This window comes from Leucoraja erinacea, chromosome 4 (assembly GCF_028641065.1).
Source record: "Leucoraja erinacea ecotype New England chromosome 4, Leri_hhj_1, whole genome shotgun sequence".
Lineage (NCBI taxonomy): Eukaryota > Metazoa > Chordata > Chondrichthyes > Rajiformes > Rajidae > Leucoraja > Leucoraja erinaceus.
In genome coordinates this window covers 52959719-52981920 of record NC_073380.1, presented here as the reverse complement: position 1 = coordinate 52981920, position 22202 = coordinate 52959719, and the positions used below count along the sequence as shown (strand labels likewise).

At 45.8% G+C, this 22202-nt stretch overlaps 1 protein-coding gene across 1 annotated transcript in view; it reads left to right on the top strand.

Annotated features, from left to right (window-relative positions):
• osbpl1a (oxysterol binding protein-like 1A) overlaps nucleotides 1-22202 on the top strand; it is a 120741-nt gene that overhangs the window by 93579 nt on the left and 4960 nt on the right. Inside the window, 11 exon segments of the mRNA XM_055634279.1 lie at nucleotides 1855-1930; nucleotides 3526-3660; nucleotides 6346-6443; nucleotides 8517-8699; nucleotides 9872-9979; nucleotides 10756-10845; nucleotides 12355-12481; nucleotides 13271-13360; nucleotides 13363-13398; nucleotides 13999-14122; nucleotides 14994-15084. Of these exon segments, the coding sequence (XP_055490254.1) occupies nucleotides 1855-1930; nucleotides 3526-3660; nucleotides 6346-6443; nucleotides 8517-8699; nucleotides 9872-9979; nucleotides 10756-10845; nucleotides 12355-12481; nucleotides 13271-13360; nucleotides 13363-13398; nucleotides 13999-14122; nucleotides 14994-15084 (1158 nt within the window).

Below are 22202 nucleotides of genomic sequence, written 5' to 3'. Positions count from 1 at the left end.
GAAGGGCCTGTTTCCACACTGTATCACTCTATGACTCTTCAGAAATAGTCATACACACAGAAACAGGTCCTTTGGCCCAAACTGCCCATGCTGACTAAGATGCTCCATCTACGCTAGTCGTAACTGTCCATGTTTGCCTCATACCCCTCCCTATAAATTGAGCTGAACTACTATCTACTTAATTGGAGACCCTCGGACCATCATTGCTTGGATTTTATTGGAATTTATCTTGCACTAAACATTATTCACATTATTCTCTTTATTATGTACCTGTACTAGTGGCTAGCTCGATTGTAATTATCTATAGTCTTTCCGCTAACTGGTTAGCTCGTCACAAAAGCTTTTCACAATACCTCAGTGCATGTGACAATAAACTAGACTAAACCTTTCCTATCCATGCACCTGTCTGTATGTATTTTAGTATATTGTGATAGTATGTGCCTCAACTACCTCCTCTGCCTGACCCACTGAGTTACTCCAGCACTTTCTGTTTTACTCAAGATTCCAGCATCTGCAATTCCTTGTGTCTCCAACACTAGGAGTCTTGTGTATTTAGAGTAATTTTGTGTCCTCTTCAGTTCGTTGAGGGTGAGGGTGAACACAGAGAGACAATGAACTGGATCGATGTCTCATCGTCGTTTGAAAGAGGTTGCATTTAAACACCAATTAAATGAATGAAGAACTGATCAAATTTGCAAATCTGTTCCGTGAGCTTAATTGTTTCAAAGACATAGCATGGAAACAGGCCCTTTGGCCCACCAAGTCCACGCCAATCATCGATCAACTAGTTCACACTAGTTCTAGAGTCATACAGCACGTAAACTGGCCCTTCAACACAACTTGCCCACGCCGACCAAGATGTCCCATCAACACTAGTCTGACTTGCCTGTGTTTAGCCCATATTCCTCTAAACCTGTCCTAACCATGTACGCGTCTAATTGTTTCTTAAACATTACTACAGTCCCTGCCTCAACTACATTTTGTTCCTTACATCCACAATCCTTTGTGTGAAAAAGTAAACCCTCAAATTCCTATAAAATCTTTCCCCTTTCAACTTAAACCTTTGACTTCTGTTTACTACTCTAGGCAAGAGATGCTGTGTGTCTACCCGATCTATTCCTCTCATGATTTTATACACCTCTGTAAAATCACCCCTCCTCCTGCACTCCAGGGAACAGAGCACAGCCTGCTCAACCTCTTCCTATAGCTCAGACGCTCAAATCCTCATGTTCTATATTATCCCACTTTCTCAACTACTCCCAACACACTAGGGGGCAATTTACAGAGGCCCAATTAACCCACCAACCCGCACGTCTTTAGGATGTTGGAGGAAACTGGAGCACCTGGAGGAAACCCTCGCGGTCACAAGGAAAAAATGCGCATGCTCCACGTGGACAGCACCTGAGGTCAGGAATGAACCCGTGTCTCTGGCAGTAGCTACACTGTGTCGTCCAACCAAAGAAATTAGTTTAGTTTAGAGAAACAGCACGGGAACAGGTCCTTCAGCCCACGGGGTCTGTGCCAACCAGTGATTCCCACGTATTAATACTATCCTACATGCACGAGGGTCAATTTACACTTATACCAAACCAATGAACCTCTGTACCTGTACTTCTTTGGAGTGTGGGAGGAAACAGAAGATCTTGGAGAAAACCCACGCAGATCACAGGGAGAACGTATAGACTCCGTACAGACAGCACCCGTCGTTGGGGTGGAACCCGGGTCTCCGGCGTTGTAAGGCAGCAACTCTACTGCTGTGCCACCGTGCCGAGTTAATTTGTGTTTGCAGCTGGAGGTCAGATTGAGTTATTAATTACGTTCTATGAGAATATTTTGCTCTCTACTCTGTTTCAGGACAAGCTTGCCAGCACCGATGTTTTCCAGAGATGACTTCAGTATATGGAGTATTCTGCGCAAGTGCATCGGAATGGTGAGCACAACTAGTGGTTATGTGGGTGTTTATAGATGCAAATCAGAGAAGATTGAAATGAATTGAATTGAATACATTTTATTAGCCAAGTATGTATACATACAAATAATTTGCCTTGGTGCTTTCCTCGCAAGTAACAACACGATATACTGTAGACAATTAAAAATAAAACATTATAATTTAAACTTGTTTAGAATGAAATAAAATACCAGAGCAAAAGGAGGCTACAGACATTCGGTTTTTGAGTAGAGCTAGTGCTCATCAACAAAAAAATGTTTTATACCTGGCTGTGGCGACTTTGACAGTTTGGAGTCGCCTTGCAGAGGGAAGTGATTCAAAGAGTTTGTAGCCAGGGTGAGAGGGGTCAGAGATGATCTTACCCGCTCGCTTCCTGGCCCTTGCAGTGTACAGTTCGTCAATGGGGGGAAGGTTGCAGCCAACAACCTCTCGGCTGATCGAACGATTCGCTGCAGCCTCCGGATGTCATGCTTGGTGGCTGAGCCAAACCAGACCATGATGGAAAAGGCAGTATAAAACTGGACCATCATTGCACTTGGCAGATTGTGCTTCCTCAGCTGCTGCAGGAAGTACATCCTTTAACCATATAACCATATAACCATTATAACAATTACAGCACGGAAACAGGCCATCTCGGCCCTACAAGTCCGTGCCGAACAATTTTTTTTTTTTTTTTTCACCTTAGTCCCACCTGCCTGCACTCATACCATAACCCTCCATTCCCTTCTCATCCATATCCTTTGTTGTGCCTTTTTGACTGTGGAGTCAATGGTGTCTCCCCCATTTAAAGTCCCTTGTGATGATGGTTCCAAGGAACTTAAATGACTCCACAGATGTGACTGTGGTGTTGTTGATGGTGAGTGGGGCGAGGGGAGGGGGAGCTCTCCTAAAGTCTACAATCAATTCCACCGTCTTAAGAGCATTGAGCTCCAGGTGTTGCGATGGCAGCAGGATGCCAGCTGTGTCACTAACTGTCTGTAGGTGGATTCCTCCTCATCCTGGATCAGTCTAATCAGGGTTGTGTCGTCCACAAATTTGAGAAGCTTGACAGAGGACTCTGTGGAAGTGCAGTCGTTGGGGTAGAGAGAGTGAAGGAGAGGAGAGAGTACGCAGCCTTGCAGTGCTCCTATACTGAGGGTCAGCGGGTCCTAGATGTGCTTTCCCAGCCTCACATGCTGCTTCCTGTCTATCAGGAAGTTGGTGATCCACTGACAGAGGGGATCAGGCACAGTCAACTGGGAGAGTTTGGAGTGTAGTAGCTCTGGCACAATGGTGTTGAATGCAGAGCTAAAATCCACAAACAGGATCCTCGCGGTCTAGGTGCTGGAGGATGAAGTGCAGGCCTAGGATTGATTGTGTCACCCACTGATCTATTTGCCCAGTATGCAAACTGCAGAGGGTCCAGCAGGGGGTTTGTAGCGATATGGGCTAAACGCGGGGAAGGTGGGATTAGTGTAGATAGTGATGGCTGGCGAGGGCAAGTTGGGTCGAAGGGCCTGTTTCCATGCTGTGTTACTCTATGACTCTATTTCGGTGTGTTTTCTGTGAAAAGGTCACCTGCAAATTCTCTGTTGCAGGAGCTGTCAAAGATTGCGATGCCGGTGATATTTAACGAGCCACTGAGCTTTCTACAGCGACTCACAGAATACATGGAGCATACGTACCTCATCCATGAAGCAATCAGCTCCCGGACTTCACTGGACAGGATGCAGGTACGTCTGCTGTTTGCTGAAACACTGCTGTGTACCACAAAGTTTCTGTTCCACACACTGGCAAAGGATATGGGCCAGTATAGCACAGGGACAGGACCTTTGGCCCACAATGTCCATGCCCAATGGTGTCAGGTAAAATAAATGTGCATGAAAGAACTGCAGATGCTGGCTTACTAAAATGGAGACAAAGTGCTGGAGTAACTCAATGGGTCAGGCAGCATCTTTTAGTTTACTTTAGTTTAGAGATACAGCGTGGAGGCAGGCCCTTCAACCCAACTAGCCCACACAGACCAGCAATCACCCTGTCCACTAGCACTATCCGACGCTAAGGAGAATTTACAATTTTTACTCGTCAAACAAACCTGCAAAACCTGCACGTCTGTGAAGTGTGGAAGGAAACCGGAGCACCCAGGGAAAACCCATGCAGTCACGGGGAGAACGTACAAACTCCGTACAGACAACACTCGCAGTCAGGATCGAACCTGGGTCTCTGGCTGTGCCACCATGCCACCCATGAACAGGCACCATGAGTAAAGGTATCTCCTTTTCTCCAGACATGATGCCTGGCCCGCTGAGTTGCTCCAGCATTTTGCGCCTTTCTCAAGTTAAACTAATCTTCACCGTGTGGGTTTCCTCTGGGTGCTCCAGTTTCTTCCCATATTACAAAGGCGCGCAGGTGTGTAGGTTAATTGGCCTCTGTAAATTGTCGCTAGCGTGTAGGATAAAATTAGTGTTGGTCGCCACGGACTTGGCTGGCCGAAGGGTTTGCTTCCACACTGTATCTCTGAACTAAACCTCTCCTTATAGCAAACACCTCCTAGTCTAGGCATCATTATGGTAATGAGAGATACAAAGTGCTGTAGCAACTCAGCGTGTCAGGCTGCATCTCTGGCGAAAAAGGAATAGGTGACTTTTCTGGATCCGAAACATCACCTATCCTTTTTCTCCAGAAATGCTGCTTAACGCATTGAATTACTCCGGCACTTTGTGTCTATCTTTGATATAACCAGCATCTCCAGTTTCTACATCATTATAGTAAACCCCATGCACCCTCTCCAAAATCTCCACATCTTTCTTGTAACAGGGCAACCAAAACTGACACAATATTCCAACTAACCTATAAAGCTGCATCATGACTTCCAGACTATTACACTACCTATGCAAGCAAAACCATACACTGTCTTTACAGTAGGCCATGGAGGCTGTCAGTCGATATTTTTAAGACAGAAATAGATAGATTCTTGATGAGTAAGGGTGTCAGGAGTTATGGGGAGATGGCAGGAGAATGAGGTTAGGAGGGAAAGATAGATGGTTGAATGCCGAAGTAGACTTGATGGGCCGAATGGCCTAATTCTGCTCCTATTACTTATGATTATGAATATGAACGTATGAACTTTACCACTCCATCTACTTGTTTAATTTTGCCAGTTACTTGCTAATTATTTCTCGTGACTCCCCTTTCCCTTCCTCATTTCTGTTTTAAGCCCCTCTTTATGCTTTTTATACTCCTGACTCGCCTCTCCCTTCATTAGTGAATGCTTACTTCCCCAGTATAAAAATGAGTTGCCCCACAGGTTCCTATTAAATCTTTCCCCTCTAACCTTAAACCTACACTCTCTTGTTTTAGATTGGCTTACCCTGGGACAAAGGGGAATAGATAGGATGAATGAACTGTATTTTCTCCAAGGCAGAGGAATCAAGAACTCGAGGGCATTGTTTAACATGAGAGGGCAAAGATTTAATAGGGACCTGAGGGAACAACATTTAAAAGACATTTGGAGAGTATATGGATAGGTAAGGTTCAGAGGGATGTAGAAACAAAGAACCACAGAAATGCTGGAGTAACACAGCAGGTCAGGCAGCATCTATGGAGATATTGGATGGGTGATGTTTTGGGTCCAGACTCTTTTTCAGACCTGACCCAAAACGTCACCATGACCTCTGGAGATGTTGCCTGACTCACTGAACTACTCCAGCACTTTGTGTCCAGCTAAGGTTTAGAGAGAATGTGTAGAAATGAACTGCAGATGCTGTTTTATACCAAATATAGACACTAAATGCTGGAGTAACTCAGCAGGTCAGGCAGCATCTCTAGAGAAAATGGAGAGATTTTGGGTCGGGTCTGAAGAAGGGTCCCGACCAAACGGCTTGGACACGCTAGAGGCAGGAAACATGTTCCCGATGTTGGGGGAGTCCAGAACCAGGGACCACAGTTTAAGAATAAGTAAACCATTTAGAACGGAGACGAGGAAACACTTTTTCTCACAGAGTTGTGAGTCTGACTCGGAGGGTGATGGAGGCAGGTTCTCTGGATGCTTTCAAGAGAGAGCTAGATAGGACTCTTAAAAATAGCGGAGTCAGGGGATATGGGGAGAAGGCAGGAACGGGGTACTGATTGGGGATGATCAGCCATGATCGCATTCAATGGCGGTGCTGGCTCGAAGGGCCAAATGGCCTATTCCTGCACCTATTGTCTAAAAAGGTTACCTGTCTTCCAGAGATGCTGCCTGACCCGCTGAGTCACTCCAGCACAATGTCCATTTAAGGTTTAGAGGGATATGGGCCAAACACAGGCAGGTGGGACTGGTGCAGATTGTGCATCTTGGTCTGCGAACGGCCTGTTTACGTGCTGTATGACTGTCCAACTCTAATAGATCCTTTCTCTACTTTTTATTTTTCGGACAGTGTGTGGCAGCCTTTGCGGTTTCAGCCGTGGCGTCTCAGTGGGAGAGAACGGGGAAGCCATTTAACCCTCTCCTCGGTGAGACCTATGAACTTATCAGGTGAGCAATATGTTCGCTTCACTCATTCACCTTGACCAGTGTTCCTGTGATGCACTGCCAATGTGTCAATTCACCACCACAAGTGTTGGAGGCAAAGATCATCAGGGCGGCACGGTGGCGCAGCGGTAGAGTTGCTGCTTCACAGCCGCAGAGACCCGGGTTCGATTCTGACTAAGGGAGCTGTCTGTACGGAGTTTGTACATTCTCCCCGTGACTGCGTGGGTTTTCTCCGGGTGTTCCGGTTTCCTCCTGCACTCCAAATACGTGCAGGTTTGTAGGTTAACTGGCTTTGTATAATTATAAATTGTCCCCAGTACGTAGGATAGTTGGCCACAGGGCCTGGTTCCGCGCTGTATCTTTCAGAAGGAGGTGAAAGTGATGTCACAGGTAGATAGCGTGGTCAAGAAGGCTTTCGGCATATTGGCCTTCATCAGTATTGGGTATAGACATTGGGACTTTATGTTACTTGTACAAAACATTGGTGAGGCTGCATTTAAAGTATTCTGTTCAGTTTTGGTCACCCTGGTTATATGAAATATGTAGTTAAGCTGCAGAGAGGATTTATGAAGATGTTTCCAGGACGTGTGAGCCTGAGCCAATGGGAGAGGTTGAGCAGGCTAGGACTTTACTCCTTGGAGTGCAGGAGGATGAGGGGTGATCGTATAGAGGAGTACAAGATCATTAGAGGGCTAGATAGGGTCAATGCACAGAGTCTTTTACTCAGAGAAAGGGAATCAAAAACTAGAGGACATGGGTTTAAGGTGAAGAGGGAAAGATTTAATAGGAATGAGGGGCAGCTTTTTTACACAAAGGGTGGTAGATATATGGATTGAGCTGCCAGAGGAGGTAGTTGAGGCAGATATTATCACAATGTTTAAAAAACATGGAAAGGGACATGGATTGGCTGGGTTCAGTGGGATATGGACCAAACTCAGGCAGGTGGGACTAATGTGGGCAAGTGGGGCCAAGCTGCTGTTTCCATGCTATATGTCTCTACGAGAAGCCGGTGAAACTTATGGAAAAACAAGCAAGACCTTTATATGACATTTGTACTGTTGTAGAGCCACAGAGCATGGAACAGGCCCTTTGGCCCAACTCGTCCATGCCGACCAAGATAACCCATCTAAGCTAGAAGCAATTGCATGCTTTTGACCCATATCCCTCTAAACCTTTCATACCTACGTACTTGTCCAATTGTCTTTTAAATATTGTAGTTTTTCCTCCTCAACCACCTCCACTGGCAGCTTGTTCCATATACCCATCACACTTGTGTGGGCGTTTTTCCTTCCATTATTTATTATGTAAAAAATATATGTGTTATGATTGTGTTTATAGTTTGTTTGGTTGTTTGTCTTTTGCACAAAAGTCCGCGAGCATTGCCACTTTCATTTCACTGCACATCTCGTATGTGTATGTGACAAATAAACTTGACTTGACTTGACTTGAACAAAAGTTGTCCCTTGGGTTCAGATTAAATCTTTTCCCTCTCACCTTAAACCTGTTTTAGACTACCCTGTACTGGGATAAAGACCATCACTTCATCGATGTCCCTCATGTTTTAAAAAAATCCTTTACAAGGTCACCCCGCAGCCTCCTGTGTTCCAGAGAGAACAGTCCCAGCAGATCTTATAAATGTGTATAAAATCATGAGGGGGATAGATAGGGTGAATGCACAATCTTTTACGCAGAGTAGGGGAATCAAGAACCAGAGAGTAGGGTTTAAGGTGAGAGGGGAAAGATTTAATAGGAACCTTAGGGGCAACCTTTTCACACAGTGGGTGGTGGGTATATGTAATGATTTACAGATGCCAGTTAACCTACAAACCTGTACGTCTTTGAAGTGTGGGAGGAAACTGGAGCACCCGGAGAAAACCCCTGTGGTGGGTTTTCTCTGGGCAAGCTCTGTACAGACAGCACCCATAGTCAGGATCGATCTCGGGTCTCTGACGCTGTAAGGCAGCAAATCTACCACTGCGCCACAGTGTTGCCAGTTTTGTTGTATCTGCATCTGTACTAGCATCTGCAGTTCCTTGTGTCTCATCTCTTAAGTTAATGAACGGCCTCTTTCCACAGACAGGATCTGGGATTCAAGCTGATATCAGAACAAGTTAGCCACCATCCTCCAGTCAGTGCATTCCATGCTGAGGGACTCCATCAGAAGTTTGTTTTCCATGGATCCATATATCCCAAACTGAAATTTTGGGGGAAGAGCGTGGAAGCCGAACCAAAAGGAATTATAACGTTAGAACTTAACAAGTAAGTAGCGGGTTCTGTTGGTCACGGAGAATCGTGGAACCAAGACATGCTAATCGCAAAACAGTGAGTGCATCAGAAATGTACATAATGGGCTGAATGGCTTAATTCTGCTATTACTTATGACATTATCTGGTTTAGGAAATAATCATAGGTTTGAAGAAGGGTACTGACCTGAAACATAACCTGTCTTTTTTCTCCAGAGATGCTGCCTGACCCACTGAGTTACTCCAGCATTTTGTGTCTATCTTTGGTAAATAAGCATGTGTTCCTGCAGGCTCAGTGCAAAATAAATAGATAATTTGTTTGCATTTTAAATCCTTGTCGACTGTGTAAATGCCAGTGTTTGCATTAACTGTATAAGTGCCAGATGCAAGAGAGTCGAGAATGTTTAATTGTCATGTGTTCCGACAATGGAAGAATGAAGCTCGTACTAGTTGCAGGGGCTTGTAAACACAATATCACAGATAATAGTAATAATAAAAAATGCAATCATTAAAGATCAGTAATACTAGTTAACCATAATAGTGCAAAAACCGAAGTCCGCAGTCCAACCAAAGCACAGTGGTGCAGCGGTGGTTGCTGCCTTACAGCGCTTGAGACCGAGATTTGATCCTGACCACGGGTGCTGTCTGTGTGGTGTTTGTAGGAGGAGATTATAAAATTATGAGCGGCATAGATATGATGGACAGTTAGAATCTTCTTCCCAGATGGAATACTAGGGGTCATAGATTTAAGGTGAGAGTGTGGCGTCAGCCCATACACAGGCCACTCATGCTCGAACCCTCGTCAGGAGATACGAGGGCGGGCACGTGGTACTTAAGGTCATCTCACCTCGAGACCTTAAGGAGTCAACAGGTAGCTGAGCCCGAGAGAACAACCTCGCTCAGCTACAGCAACATTGTAATATAGTTAGCGCACCAACCTAACTTGTCACCACTGAATAAACGACTCTTTGAACCGGCCTGATGTCTCACCTTTATTCACCACGTTTGGTGCCGCTACAAGAGGAGCAATATTTCAATGAGATGTGCGGAGCAGGATTTTTACACAGAGGGTGTTGGGAGCCTTGCATGCATTGCTAGGGGGTGATGGTGGAGGCAGATACGATAGCGGAGAGTGGGCTAGCGATATACCAATTGCACTTGCCAGTAATTGCTGTGTTCTTCTTACAGACACAACGAATCTTACACGTGGTCAAACCCGACCTGCTGTGTGCACAACATCATCGTTGGCCGTTTGTGGATTGAACAGTACGGAAATGTGGAGATAATCAATCACAAGTAAGAACTTTGTCGCGTTCAACTTCATCGTAACCACAGCACAGAGCACAGCGCAGCGGGTAGAGCTGCTGCCTCACAGCGTCTGACACCCGTCTTCCACACTGACCTCAGGTGCTCTGGTCTTTGTGGAGTTTGCACATTCTCCCTGTGACTGCGTGGGTTTCCTCCGGGTGCTCTGGTTTTGTTGAGTTATAGAACATTGAAACAGGCTCACGGCCAGACTCGCCCACACCGACCAAGATGCCCTGTTGGACCAATATGCCTGCGATTGGCCCATATCTCTCCAAGCCTTTCCTATCCACGTACATGTCCAAGTGTCATTTAAATGCTGTTATAGTACCTGCCTCAACCACCAACTCTGGCAGCTGATTCCATACCCTCACCCACACTCTGGGTGAAAAGGTTGTCCCTCAGGTTCCAATTAAATCTTCCCCTCTCATCTTAAAGCTAAGCCCTCTGGTTCTTGACTCCACTACCCTGGGTAAGACTCAGTGCATTCACCCGATGTGTTCTCCTACGATCTTATACACCTCTATAAGATTACCTCTCATTTTCCTGCGCCCCAAGACTTGTGGGTTTGTAGGTTAATTGACAGCTTTAGGCTGCCCCAGTGTGTAGGGAGTGGATGCGAAGGTGGAATATCATAGAACTAGTGTGAACGGATGATAGTCGAGGACTCGGTGGGCGGAAGGGCTTGTTTCCATTCTGTAACTTTCAATCAATCAAAAGTTGATTGATCATCAGTGGTGATTTATGAATTGTGTTTGTCTGTACAGGTCAGGAGAGAAATGTATTCTGAACTTTAAACCATGTGGTCTCTTTGGCAAAGAATTGCATAAAGTTGAAGGCTATATTCAGGACAAAAGGTAGGATGATTCTCTCTGCCCATTTTGTTACAATGCATCAATCCACTTTGCTCTTAATATCGCTCTCATCCAGTCCTCCCCTGTGTTACGGCAGTTTGGATAACAGAAATGCCACCAAGTTCACAATTTGTGACCAGAAAATTGAGATATGTTGAATCTTAATTCACGTTTACAGAATTTGTGTGTTTAAAAAATAAACATAAACACATGTCTGATGCAAAACAAAGCTCGGTACATGTGGCAATAATAAACCTAAACCTAATGGAAGGCCACTTAACAAATTTGCTTTGGAAACCGACAAGGCACTCTGATAATTATATTTTATCAAACAATGTTCCATCTATTTCCCATTAAGTAAAACGGCAATCCTTTCTCTTCTGCCTGCAATACAATCAGAATGAAAAGGGTCTCGACCCAAAAAGTCACCTATTCCTTTTCTCCAGAGAAACCTGCTGAGTTACTCCAGCACTTTGTGTCTATCTTCAGCGTAAACCAGCATCTGCGGTTCCTTCATACACATACAATTAGAATTCCGTTTTTATTAGACCGCACGCACGAAGTGGCATTAAATATTTTCCCTCCCTCACCGTAAACCTTTGTCCTCTGGTTCCCGATTCCCTTACCCTAGGTAAAAGATTTGGTGCATTCACCCTATCCATTCCATTCGTGATCTTATACACCGCTATAAGATTAGCCCTCATTCTCCTGAGCTCCAAAACGTGTAGGTTTGTAAGTTTCCAAAGCAAATCCGCCTTCCATTTGGTAAGGTTTATTATTGTCAATTGTACCGAGGTACAGTGAAAAGATTTGTTTTGCATCATATATGTGTTTATGTTGAGAAGAACTTCCGGTGGGTACACCTCTCCACTTATAACGTGGGCTTCAATGGGAGAGGTGAAAGGGATCGTGTAAGAAAAAACGTATGGGTTTTCCAAATCCCTCCGAAACGCGAGGGTTTACTGTACTTCACACTTTAGTTTATTGTCATGTGTACTGAGCTACAATGAAAAGCTTTTGTTGGGTACTAACCAGTCAGCGGAATGACTATACATGATTACAATTGAGCCGTTCACAGTGTACAGACACATGATAAAGGGAATAATGTTAAGTGCAGGATAAAGCCAGTCAGAGGGTCGCCAATGAAGTAGATAGTAGTTCAAGACTGCTCTCTACAATGGAAGTATGGTTCAGTTGCCTGATAACAGCTGGGAAGAAACTGTCCCTGAAACTGGATGTGTGCGTTTTCACACTTCTATACCTTTTGCCCAAAGGGAACGGGGAAATTATACTGCTGGCCTTGCCGAGGCAGTGTGAGGTGTAGATGGAGTCAAGGGAAGGGAGGTTAGTTTGTGTGATGGGCGGGGCTACGTCCACAATTCTCTGCAATTGTTTACGGTCATGGATGGAGTTGTTCCCAAACCATGCTGTGATGCATCCAGTGGCACATCTGTAGAAGTTGGTGAGAGTTGTTGGGGACGTGCTGAATGTTGTTCTCCTGCTCTGTTGCAGTAAGAGGAAGCTCTGTGCCATCTATGGCAAGTGGACAGAGTGTCTGTGGGCCGTCGACCCTAGTACCTTTGACAGCTACAAGAAGAATGACAAGAGAAACGCAGAGGAGAAGAAATTGACTAAATCGGTAAATGGTGAATTAATTTCAATCGCTGCCGGGATGTTTGTTCCGTGTTTGGCCGATTGGCTGCGGTTACTCTGCTCCGAACATGTAGCTTCACGTCTGTGCTGTAACTGGATCATAGAACAGGACAGCACATGAACAGTCCGTGCCGAACATGATGGTCATATAAAATAATCTCCACTGCCTGCACATGATCCATATCACGCCATTCCCCGCTTTTCCAGAGCATAGAATGTACAAAAGGTACAGCACAGGAACAGGCCCTTCAGCCCACAATGTCTGTGCTCGTAAGTTCAAGGAGCAGAATTAGGACATTCGGCCCTTCACGTCTACTCGGCCATTGTCAGGGGTCATGGGGTGAAGGCAGGAGAATGATGTTGAGAGGGAAAGATAGATCAGCCATGATCGAATGGCGGAGTAGACTTGATGGGCCAAATGGCCTAATTCTGCTCCTATAACTTCTGAACAACATTTAAGAAACATTTAGACAGGTGCATGTATAAGACAGGGATAGAAGGGTATAGGCCAAACACAGGTGGGTGGGCCTGTTTCCGCACTGTATGAATCTATTATCATTATCATCCTTTATTGTCATCTTGCAAAGCAACATTTGTACAGTGCAAAATGAGAAGACGTTTCCCAGGGAATACCGGAGCATCGCACATAAAAACCTAAACATTTCACGCATAAAATAAAAACGATTAAAAAAAAGCAATCCAGTTCCTGATAAAACAGTACGAATAGTTTTTTTTTTTAAATGTCTGTATGACATGATCTGTATGACTGTCCTAGTCGGTAGCTTCGGAGAAACCGGATCTGGACGACATGCCGCTGCCAGATACCTTGGAGAGTGTACAAGTTATACCCGGAAGTCGGTTGCTGTGTGGAGAATAGCACCAAGGCCACCAAACTCTGAACAGGTCAGCATCTTGACTGCCTTGAACGTGAGAAGAATTGGTAGATAGAAGTGTGACGGTTCTCTTTATAATAAATTATAGTAGTTGGGCGGCACAGCTGTCACCTCACTGCTCTAGAGACCCGGATTCAATCTTGACATTGGGTGCTGACTTTAGACTCCAGACAGACAGCACCTGCAATCAGGATCGAACCCGGCTCCCTGGCGCTGAAGGTAACAGCTCTACCGCTGTGCCACTGTGTTGCCCCTACCTGTACGTAGAGTTTACGCGTTCTCTCTGTGACCATGTGGGTTTCCTCCGGGTCCTCTGATACACTCCAAAGACATGCGGGCTTGTGGGGTAATTGGCCCTCTGTAAATTGCTGGATGTGAAAAAGTGGAATAAAAGAACCAGTGTGAATAGTCAATGGTTGGCATGGGCTGAAGGGCCTGTTTCCATGCTGTATCTCTAATATAAATAGTAAATTCCAGTCAATGTTTTTAGTTCTGCAAAGTCCTCCTGGATCAAGATAGTTCTCTCTTCCAAAATGCAGGTGTTAAAGGTCAGTAGTTTCTATTTCAGTAGCACAAGGATGTAATTAGTTTTATTGAATCTTTTGGACAGATGTACAATTTCACCAACTTTGCAATGTCACTGAACGAACTGGATAAGGAAATGGAAAACGTCATTGCCCCCACGGACTGTCGATTGCGGCCCGACATTAAAGCAATGGAAAATGGAGACATAGGTATGACCAGGTGTAACGTCACACAGGTGGTGAGAAAGCAGTCTTCATTACCTAGAAACCAAGAACTGCAGATGCTGGTTAATACACAAAAGGGCACAAAGTAACACAATGGGACAGGCAGCATCTCTGGAGAACATGGACAGGTGACGTTTTGGGTCGAAACAGGGATGTAATTATGAGGCTTTATAAGGCACAGGTCAGTTGCATTTGGAGTATTGTGAGTGATTTTAGGGACCATATCTGAGGAATGATGTGCTGGCATTGGAGAATATGCAGAGGAGGTTTATGAGAATGATCCCAGGAATGATTGATGAGTGTTTGATGGCACTGTGCTTGTGAAGGATAAGAGGTGACCTCATTGAAATTTACCGGATAGTGAAAGAACTGCATTGACGAATGTGGACTAGAGGCCACAGGTCAGAATAAATGGAAGTATCTTTAGAAAGGAGATGAGGAGGAATTTATTTAGTCAGAGGGTGGTGTATCTATGGAATTCATGGACCACTAATGGACTATGGACCGCGTGAGTTTTCCCCCGAGATCTTCGGTTTCCCCCACACTGCAAAGAAGTACGGGTTTGTAGTGTAATAGCTTGTTATAAGTGTAAAATGTCCCTACTGTGTGTAGGATATTGTTAATGTGCGTGGATCGCTGGTCAGTGCCGAAGGGCCTGGTTCCGCGGTATATCTCTAAACTAAACTAAGCTAAACATTTGGACAGGTACATGGATAGGAAAGGTTTATGGAGGGATAAGGACGAAACGCAAGCAAATGGGACTATCTTAGATGGGGAACCTTAGTGGGCATGGATGAATTGGGCTGAAGAGCTTGTTTCTGTGCTCTATGACTCTGTGGACTTTCCTGTTCTGTAGATTTAGCCAGCGAAGAGAAGAAGAGATTGGAAGAGAAGCAAAGAGCTGCACGCAAACAGCGCGCCAAGTCTAACACTGAATGGAAAAACAAGTTAGTGCTGAATTTAATTGCATTATGTTTTTGTAGCTTATTGTTAAGTTTTAAAAGATTATAAAATATTCTCCCCCGGATACCGTCATTTGTATAGATCCTGATAATAACTTAATAAGACTGATGGCTTACTATTTGGAATGATTCCATCATATGTCAGATTTAAAATAGCTGTTCACACTGGTGTTAAAGTTCTCATTAGTAGATGCTGTTCATGATTACGTTCAACCCTGCGTTGATTGATTGAAAGATACAGCATGGAAACATGCCCTTCAGCTTACTGAGTGCGCTGACCATCGATCTATGTTGTCCCACTTTCCCATCCACACCCTACACACTAGAGGACAATTCTCCAACAAACCTGCATGTCTTTGGGATGTGACAGGAAACCGGAGCACCCAGAGAAAACCCATGCAGTCACAGGGAGAACATACAAACTCCGTGGTCAGGATTGAACCCAGGTCTCTGGCGCTGTGAGGCAGCAACACTACTGCTGCGGCACTGTGCCACCTCCAGTTGTCGACTGCGACGTGTCTCTAATGTGGGAGTGGGTCGGAGGAAGAATCAGAGACAAGGTGATGAGCATGTGAAAGATGGGGGATAGGACAATGAAAGGGGGAATGAGAAAGCAAACCGGCACGGCTTCTGTCCATGTGATAAGAAAATAATGCATAAGAAATGTGAAAGAGGGCATAGCTCTAGGGTGAAATGGGAAAAGTTGAAAGGAGATGTGCGGGGTAAATTTCGAATACATAAAGTGGTCTGTGCCTGCAATATGCTGCCAGGGGGTGGTGGTGGATAGAGTAGTGGTGTTCAGTGGTTTTTAGATAAGTACATGGATATGTAGGGAATGGAGGGATATGGATCACATGCAGGCAGGGATTAGTTTAACTTGGCATCATTGCGGGCCGAAGGGCCTGTTCCTGTGCTGCACTATGTAGGAACAAGGAACTGCAGATGTTAGTTTATAGAAAAAGATACAAACGTCCAGGTGTAACGCAGCGTGTCACGCAGCATCTCTGTAGAATATGGATAGGTAACATTTCGAGTCGAGGCTGAAGGTTTCGATCCGAAGAATGGTCTCAACCCGGAACACCTATCCATGTTCTCCAGAGATGATGCCTGACCCGCTGAGTTACTCCAGCACTTTGTGTCTTTTTTCTGTGCTACACTTTGTTCTATAACGTGAAATTCATTGGGTAAGAATATGTAATTTTAATGTTGATGTGTCCCATGTTACATTAACCCTAGTGGCTGCCTTGAACTCACAGTAAAGACCTGAAAGTTCATGTTCATGTCATTGGAGTAGAATTAGGCTATTCAGCCCATTATGTCCACTCCACCATTCAATCAATGCTGATTTATCTTTCCTTTTCAACTCCATATTCCTGCTTTCTCCCCAACACCTTTGACACCCTTACTAATCAAATATCTGTCAATCTCCACTTTAAAAAATACCCAATGATTTTGCCACCACAGCCATCTATGGCAATGAATTCTACAGATTCACCACCCTCTGACCAAATAAATTCCTCATCTCCATTGTAAAGGTACGTCCTTTCATTCTTAGGCCATGGCGTCTGGTCCTAGATTCTCCCACGAGTAGAAACTGATGGATCCTTTCCACATTCACTTTATTCGTTAAGTTTGAATGAGGTCCTCCCTCATCCTAAACTCCAGTGAGTACAGGCTCAGAGCCATCAAACGTTCATCATAGGTTAACCCAATCATGCCCGGGATCATTCTCGAGACTGGAGACTCCACTAGCAGATTCTAGTGTGAAAGATACATCTCCTAGATGCGCTGGGACGAATTCTCTGTGATGTGACCTGGGGTCGTAGGGAGTTTTGGGGCTCACAACATCAGACACCCTCGCCCAGGCGACCCAGCCGGGGTTGATCAAGCCCCGACTTGCGTCCCAGCAGCAACCGCCCACGGATCAGCTCTCTTAATCCAAAGCCACCTAGTGGCTTTCTCTGCAGCTTTGCTTGCGGATTGAATAACCCTCTTCTTTGCCAGCCCCGTACTGCCCAACTGGTTGAGGACTTTGCAGAGTGAGCGTCCTGCAAAGCCTCTACAGCCCACCTCTATTGGCTCATAGTATGTCTTCCAGCCTCTGTCCTGGCACATCTCCACCAGTTCCTGGTACTTTGCGCGTTTCCTCTCATAAGCCTCTTCAATACGCTCTTCCCAGGGCACTGTCAGCTCCAGAATGATCAGCAGTTTTGTCACTCCGGAGGTGATGATCATGTCTGGGCGGAGTGATGTTGCTGTGATGTGCTGTGGAAATTTCAGCTGTTTGCCCAGATCGACGTGCTGCTGCCAGTAAGTGGCTGTGTAGAGGAGGCCCGTCGTCCTTGTTTTTGGTTGTGGTCGAGGCTTCTCTCCAGCTTTGACAAAAGTGATTGATTTCTTTGGGGCGTGGTGGTGTTTGCCGTTACCGATGGCAGTGGCTATGCTCTCGGCAACCACCTTGAGCACCTGGTCATGGCGCCACAGATAGCGACCTTCCCCAAGGGACTTTGGGCAGCTGCTGAGGAGATGTTCTAATGATCCTATTCCAGAGCAAAGTGGGCAGGAAGGTGTCTCGCTCTTGCCCCAGATGTGGAGGTTTGCTGGGCTTGGTAGGAAGTCTGCCTGCGCGATGTTTGACCAGGTAATCCTGCGCTGCGGTGTGCTCCCCCACCTTGTCCACGCTCCCTACTGCTTGAGCCCCACCGTCTTGCTCACACGCTCTTCCTCCACACCTGCTCGGACCTCTTCCTGGATTAGATGGTGTCTCTCCTTGCCCCGGGCCTTGCCAACCGGTGTCTTAGGGAAGTATCCCAAACCCGGTCTGCCAGTTGCCATGACTCCCACCAATGCCTTTTGCCTTAGGCGTGACTCTGCCACCTCCACTGCTTTCTCCGCCCTCCATTTCCTCCCTGTTCTCACCTCGATGACACCTTCTGGTCCCTGGAGTCTCTGTACTGCAGAGCTTCTCTTGTTCACGCCACTATAAACTCTTCTGTGAGGCCACTGAATGGGAGCTGCAAGATGTTACTGGTCCCATACAGTATTACATACTACTATACATACTATATTATGGGGCAGCACAGTGGTGCAGCTGGTAGAGCGGCTTCCTCACAGCACCAGATCTGGGTTTAATTCTGACCTAGGGTGCTGCCTGCATGTGTGAAGTTTGCACATTCTCCCTGTAACTGTGTGATTTTTTTAATTTGTTTTTCTCCGGATGCTCTGGTTTCATCCCACATCCCAAAGACATACAGGTTTGTAGGTTGAGGCCTAAAAGATGAGGCCACGCACCAACTCTTGGACACCTCCTCCTACTTACCCCATGACCATGACCCCACTGACGAGCACCAGGCCACTATCTCTAGCACCAACACCGACTTCATCAACGCCCTTGCCCTGCCCGCCCGAGCCACCAACCTCATCGTTCCCCAGCCCCGCACGGCCCGATTTTACCTTCTCTCCAAAATCCACAAACCTGACTGTCCCGTTAGACCCATTGTCTCTGCCTGTTCGTGCCCTACCAAACTCATTTCCACATACCTTGGCTCCATCCTATCCCCCTTGGTTAAATCCCTCCCCACCTATGTTCAAGACACCTCAGACACTCTCCGTCGTGGCCATGCATTCCATTCTCTAGGCCCTCACTCCCTCGTCTTCACCATGGACGTTCAGTCACTCTACACCTCCATCCCCCACCAGGATGGTCTCAAAGCCCTCCGGTTCTTCCTTGACCGGAGAAGCATCCTATACCTGGCCACTGACACTCCCCTCCGCCTAGCGGAGCTGGTCCTTACCCTCAATAACTTCTCGTTTGACTCCTCCCATTTCCTCCAAATACAAGGCGTAGCTATGGGCACGCGCATGGGCCCCAGCTACGCCTGCCTCTTTGTCGGGTACGTCGAACAATCCTTGTTCGAGACGTACCAGGGCCCTATCCCCGACCTCTATCCCCTATCCGCTACATCGATGACTGCTTTGGTGCCACCTCCTGCACCCACCTTTACCTCCCCCCTCGACTCCGTTCAAGGACCCAAGCACTTCAACTCCCCCTCCCACTCCGTCTCCGACCTCTCTTTGTCGGGTACGTCAGACAAAATCCTCGTGTTCCGAGACGTACCGAGGGTCCCTATCCCCCTGACCTCTACCTCCGCTACATCCTTTTTCCTTTCTTATCGCCCACTGCTTTTCGGTGCCACCTCCTGCACCCGCACACAACTGACTGACTTCATCCGCTTCACCACTAACTTCCATCCGGCACTCAAATACACCTGGACCATTTCCGACACTCCCCTACCATTCCTTGACCTCACTATCTCCATCGCAGGTGATAGACTTCTGACCGACATCCACTATAAACCCACTGACTTCCATGGCTATCTAGACTACACTTCTTCCCACCCTGCTTCCTGTAAGGACTCCATCCCCTACTCCCAATTCCTCCGTCTACTCCGCATCTGCTCCCAGGATGAGGCGTTCCACACCAGGACATCTGAAATGTCCTCATTCTTCAGGGAACGGGGGTTCCCCTCCCCCACCAAAGATGAGGCTCGCACCAGGGTCTCTTCCATACCCCGCAACACTGCTCTCTCTCCCCATCCCCCCACTCGCAACAAGAGCAGCGTCCCCCTAGTCCTCACCTTTCACCCCACTAGCCGTCACATACAAAAAGTAATCCTCCGTCAGTTTCGCCACCTCCAACGTGACCCCACCACTCGCCACATCTTCCCATCTCCGCCCATGTCTGCTTTCCGCAAAGACCGCTCACTCCATAACTCCCTTGTCAATTCTTCCCTTCCCTCCCGTACCACCCCGTCCCCGGGCACTTTCCCTTGCAACCGCAAGAAATGCAACACCTGTTCCTTCACCTCCCCCCTCGACTCCATTCAAGAACCCAAGCAGTCGTTCCAGGTGCGACAGAGGTTCACCTGCATCTCCTCCAACCTCATCTATTGCATCCGCTGCCCTAGATGTCAGCAGATCTATATCGGTGAGACCAAGCGGAGGCTGGGCGATCGTTTCGCCGAACACTTCCGCTCGGTCCGCAATAACCAACCTGACCTCCCGGTGGCTCAGCACTTCAACTCCCCCTCCCATTCCCAATCCGACCTCTCTGTCCTGGGTCTCCTCCATGGCCACAGCGAGCACCACCAGAAATTGGTGGAACAGCACCTCATTTTAGGCTGTGGGCCGAGCATCAAAAATGTGTCTAAAATGTGTCATGACCCAAGTCACAGAACTACATGAAATGTTTCACAGATTTAGATGAAATATAATTGAGAAGGAAGTCATAACTCGTCATTGCCGAAAGTTGCACATTAATTAATTAAACTAATTAGAAAATGAGATCGGAAAAGTAAGCGCCATCTAGTGGCCAATGCCCATATTATACGATGGGCAGCCTATTTCCGTGTTGTAGTTCATTTAAACTATATATCATTATACCTATATATATTCCAGATAGTAATATAGGTATAATATAATATATTATTATACCTATATATATTCCAGATAGTAATATAGGTATGATAATATAATATATATATATAATAATATTATATATATTATTATTATATATATATATATATTAACTATATATATTCCAGATAGTAATATAGGTATAATAATATAATATATTATAACTATATATATTCCAGATAGTAATATAGGTATAATATAATATATTATTATACCTATATATATTCCAGATAGATATATTCCTCCGTTTTCCTGGAAAACGGCCGCTACGGACGGCACTATGTACAGGCCCCCCCCCCCCTTTGCGAATCGGCCGCTTTTTAATTGAGACTGCGGCTTCACTATGTTAAATACATAAGCCCCGTGATCGGAGCACCTTTTCCCGGTAAGTTATCGCAGGCAGCTCCGAGATTAGATGATTAAGACATTACTCTACAACAAGCTGGCATTCGTGAAAATGTTTTAATTTACCTTGTTATTGATACATATAGTTTAGGCCCTCAACTGAATGAATAAGTGAATGAATAATTGAATGAATAATTGAATGAATGAGTGAATGACTGAGTGAGCGAGTGAATGAATGAAGGAATGAGTGAGTGAGCGAGTGAATGAATGAGTGAGTGAGTGAGTGAATGTACAGCCTCCAAATCTCATTTTTTCACATTATAAAGGGTGCAATTAATTTAATTAAAGTCCATACAGATTAATTTTCATAAATTCAGACTTTAAACCTTACCTTTCTGTTTGAGTTGATTCACAAAGTTTCACTTTGTGTTGCAGCATCTCAGCAGGGACTTTGCTTTCAAGACTTTCTTCCACTACTATCCACAGCTGCACATTTTGTAGTTTGGTTGGATCTCTGTAAATTGCCATGAGTGTGTAGGGGGTGGATGAGAAACCGGACAACGTAGAACTAGTGTGAGCGACTGATCGATGGTTGGTGTGGACTCGGTGGGCCGATGGGCCTGTTTCCCTGTTGTAACTTTCAATCAATCCAACAATCAGTGTTGGAATTTAGATTTTCTTTATTTGTAGATTTGAATGTTGAACTTCGGTTTAGCTGAATTAAATGTTGTTCAAATATTGTATAATGATATGTGTTTCTCTCTACTATTACCCCCCAAGGAACCAGTTGGCAGAGGGACCCAGGTTTGGCTCATTTGCATTCCGTTTGTTCTTGCTGTGTTTTTGACGCCTGGATTAATATTCACTCTCTTTGAAATGCAAAGTGGCGCGGCGGTAAGAGTTGCTGCTTTAGAGTGCCAAAGACCCGATTATGGGTGCTGTCTGTACAGAGTTTATCTGTTTGCAGTCTCATTCCCCATTTCATTGCCCTGTATCCCATCCCCTCTCACATACTCATCACCTTCTCCACAATTTTTTTTACAACCCACTGCCACAGTAGAGGCATGTCGCAGTCGACAATTGGGGGCGGCACAATAGTGTAGCAAAAGTTGCTAGCTTACAGCACCAGAGATCTGGATTCGATCCTGACTACGTGTGCTGTCTGTACGGTTTGCATGTTCTCCCTGTGACTACGTGGTTTTCCTCTGGGTGCTCCGGTTCCCTCCCACATTCCAAAGACGTGCAAGTTTGTACGTTAATTGGCTTCTGTACATTGATCCCAG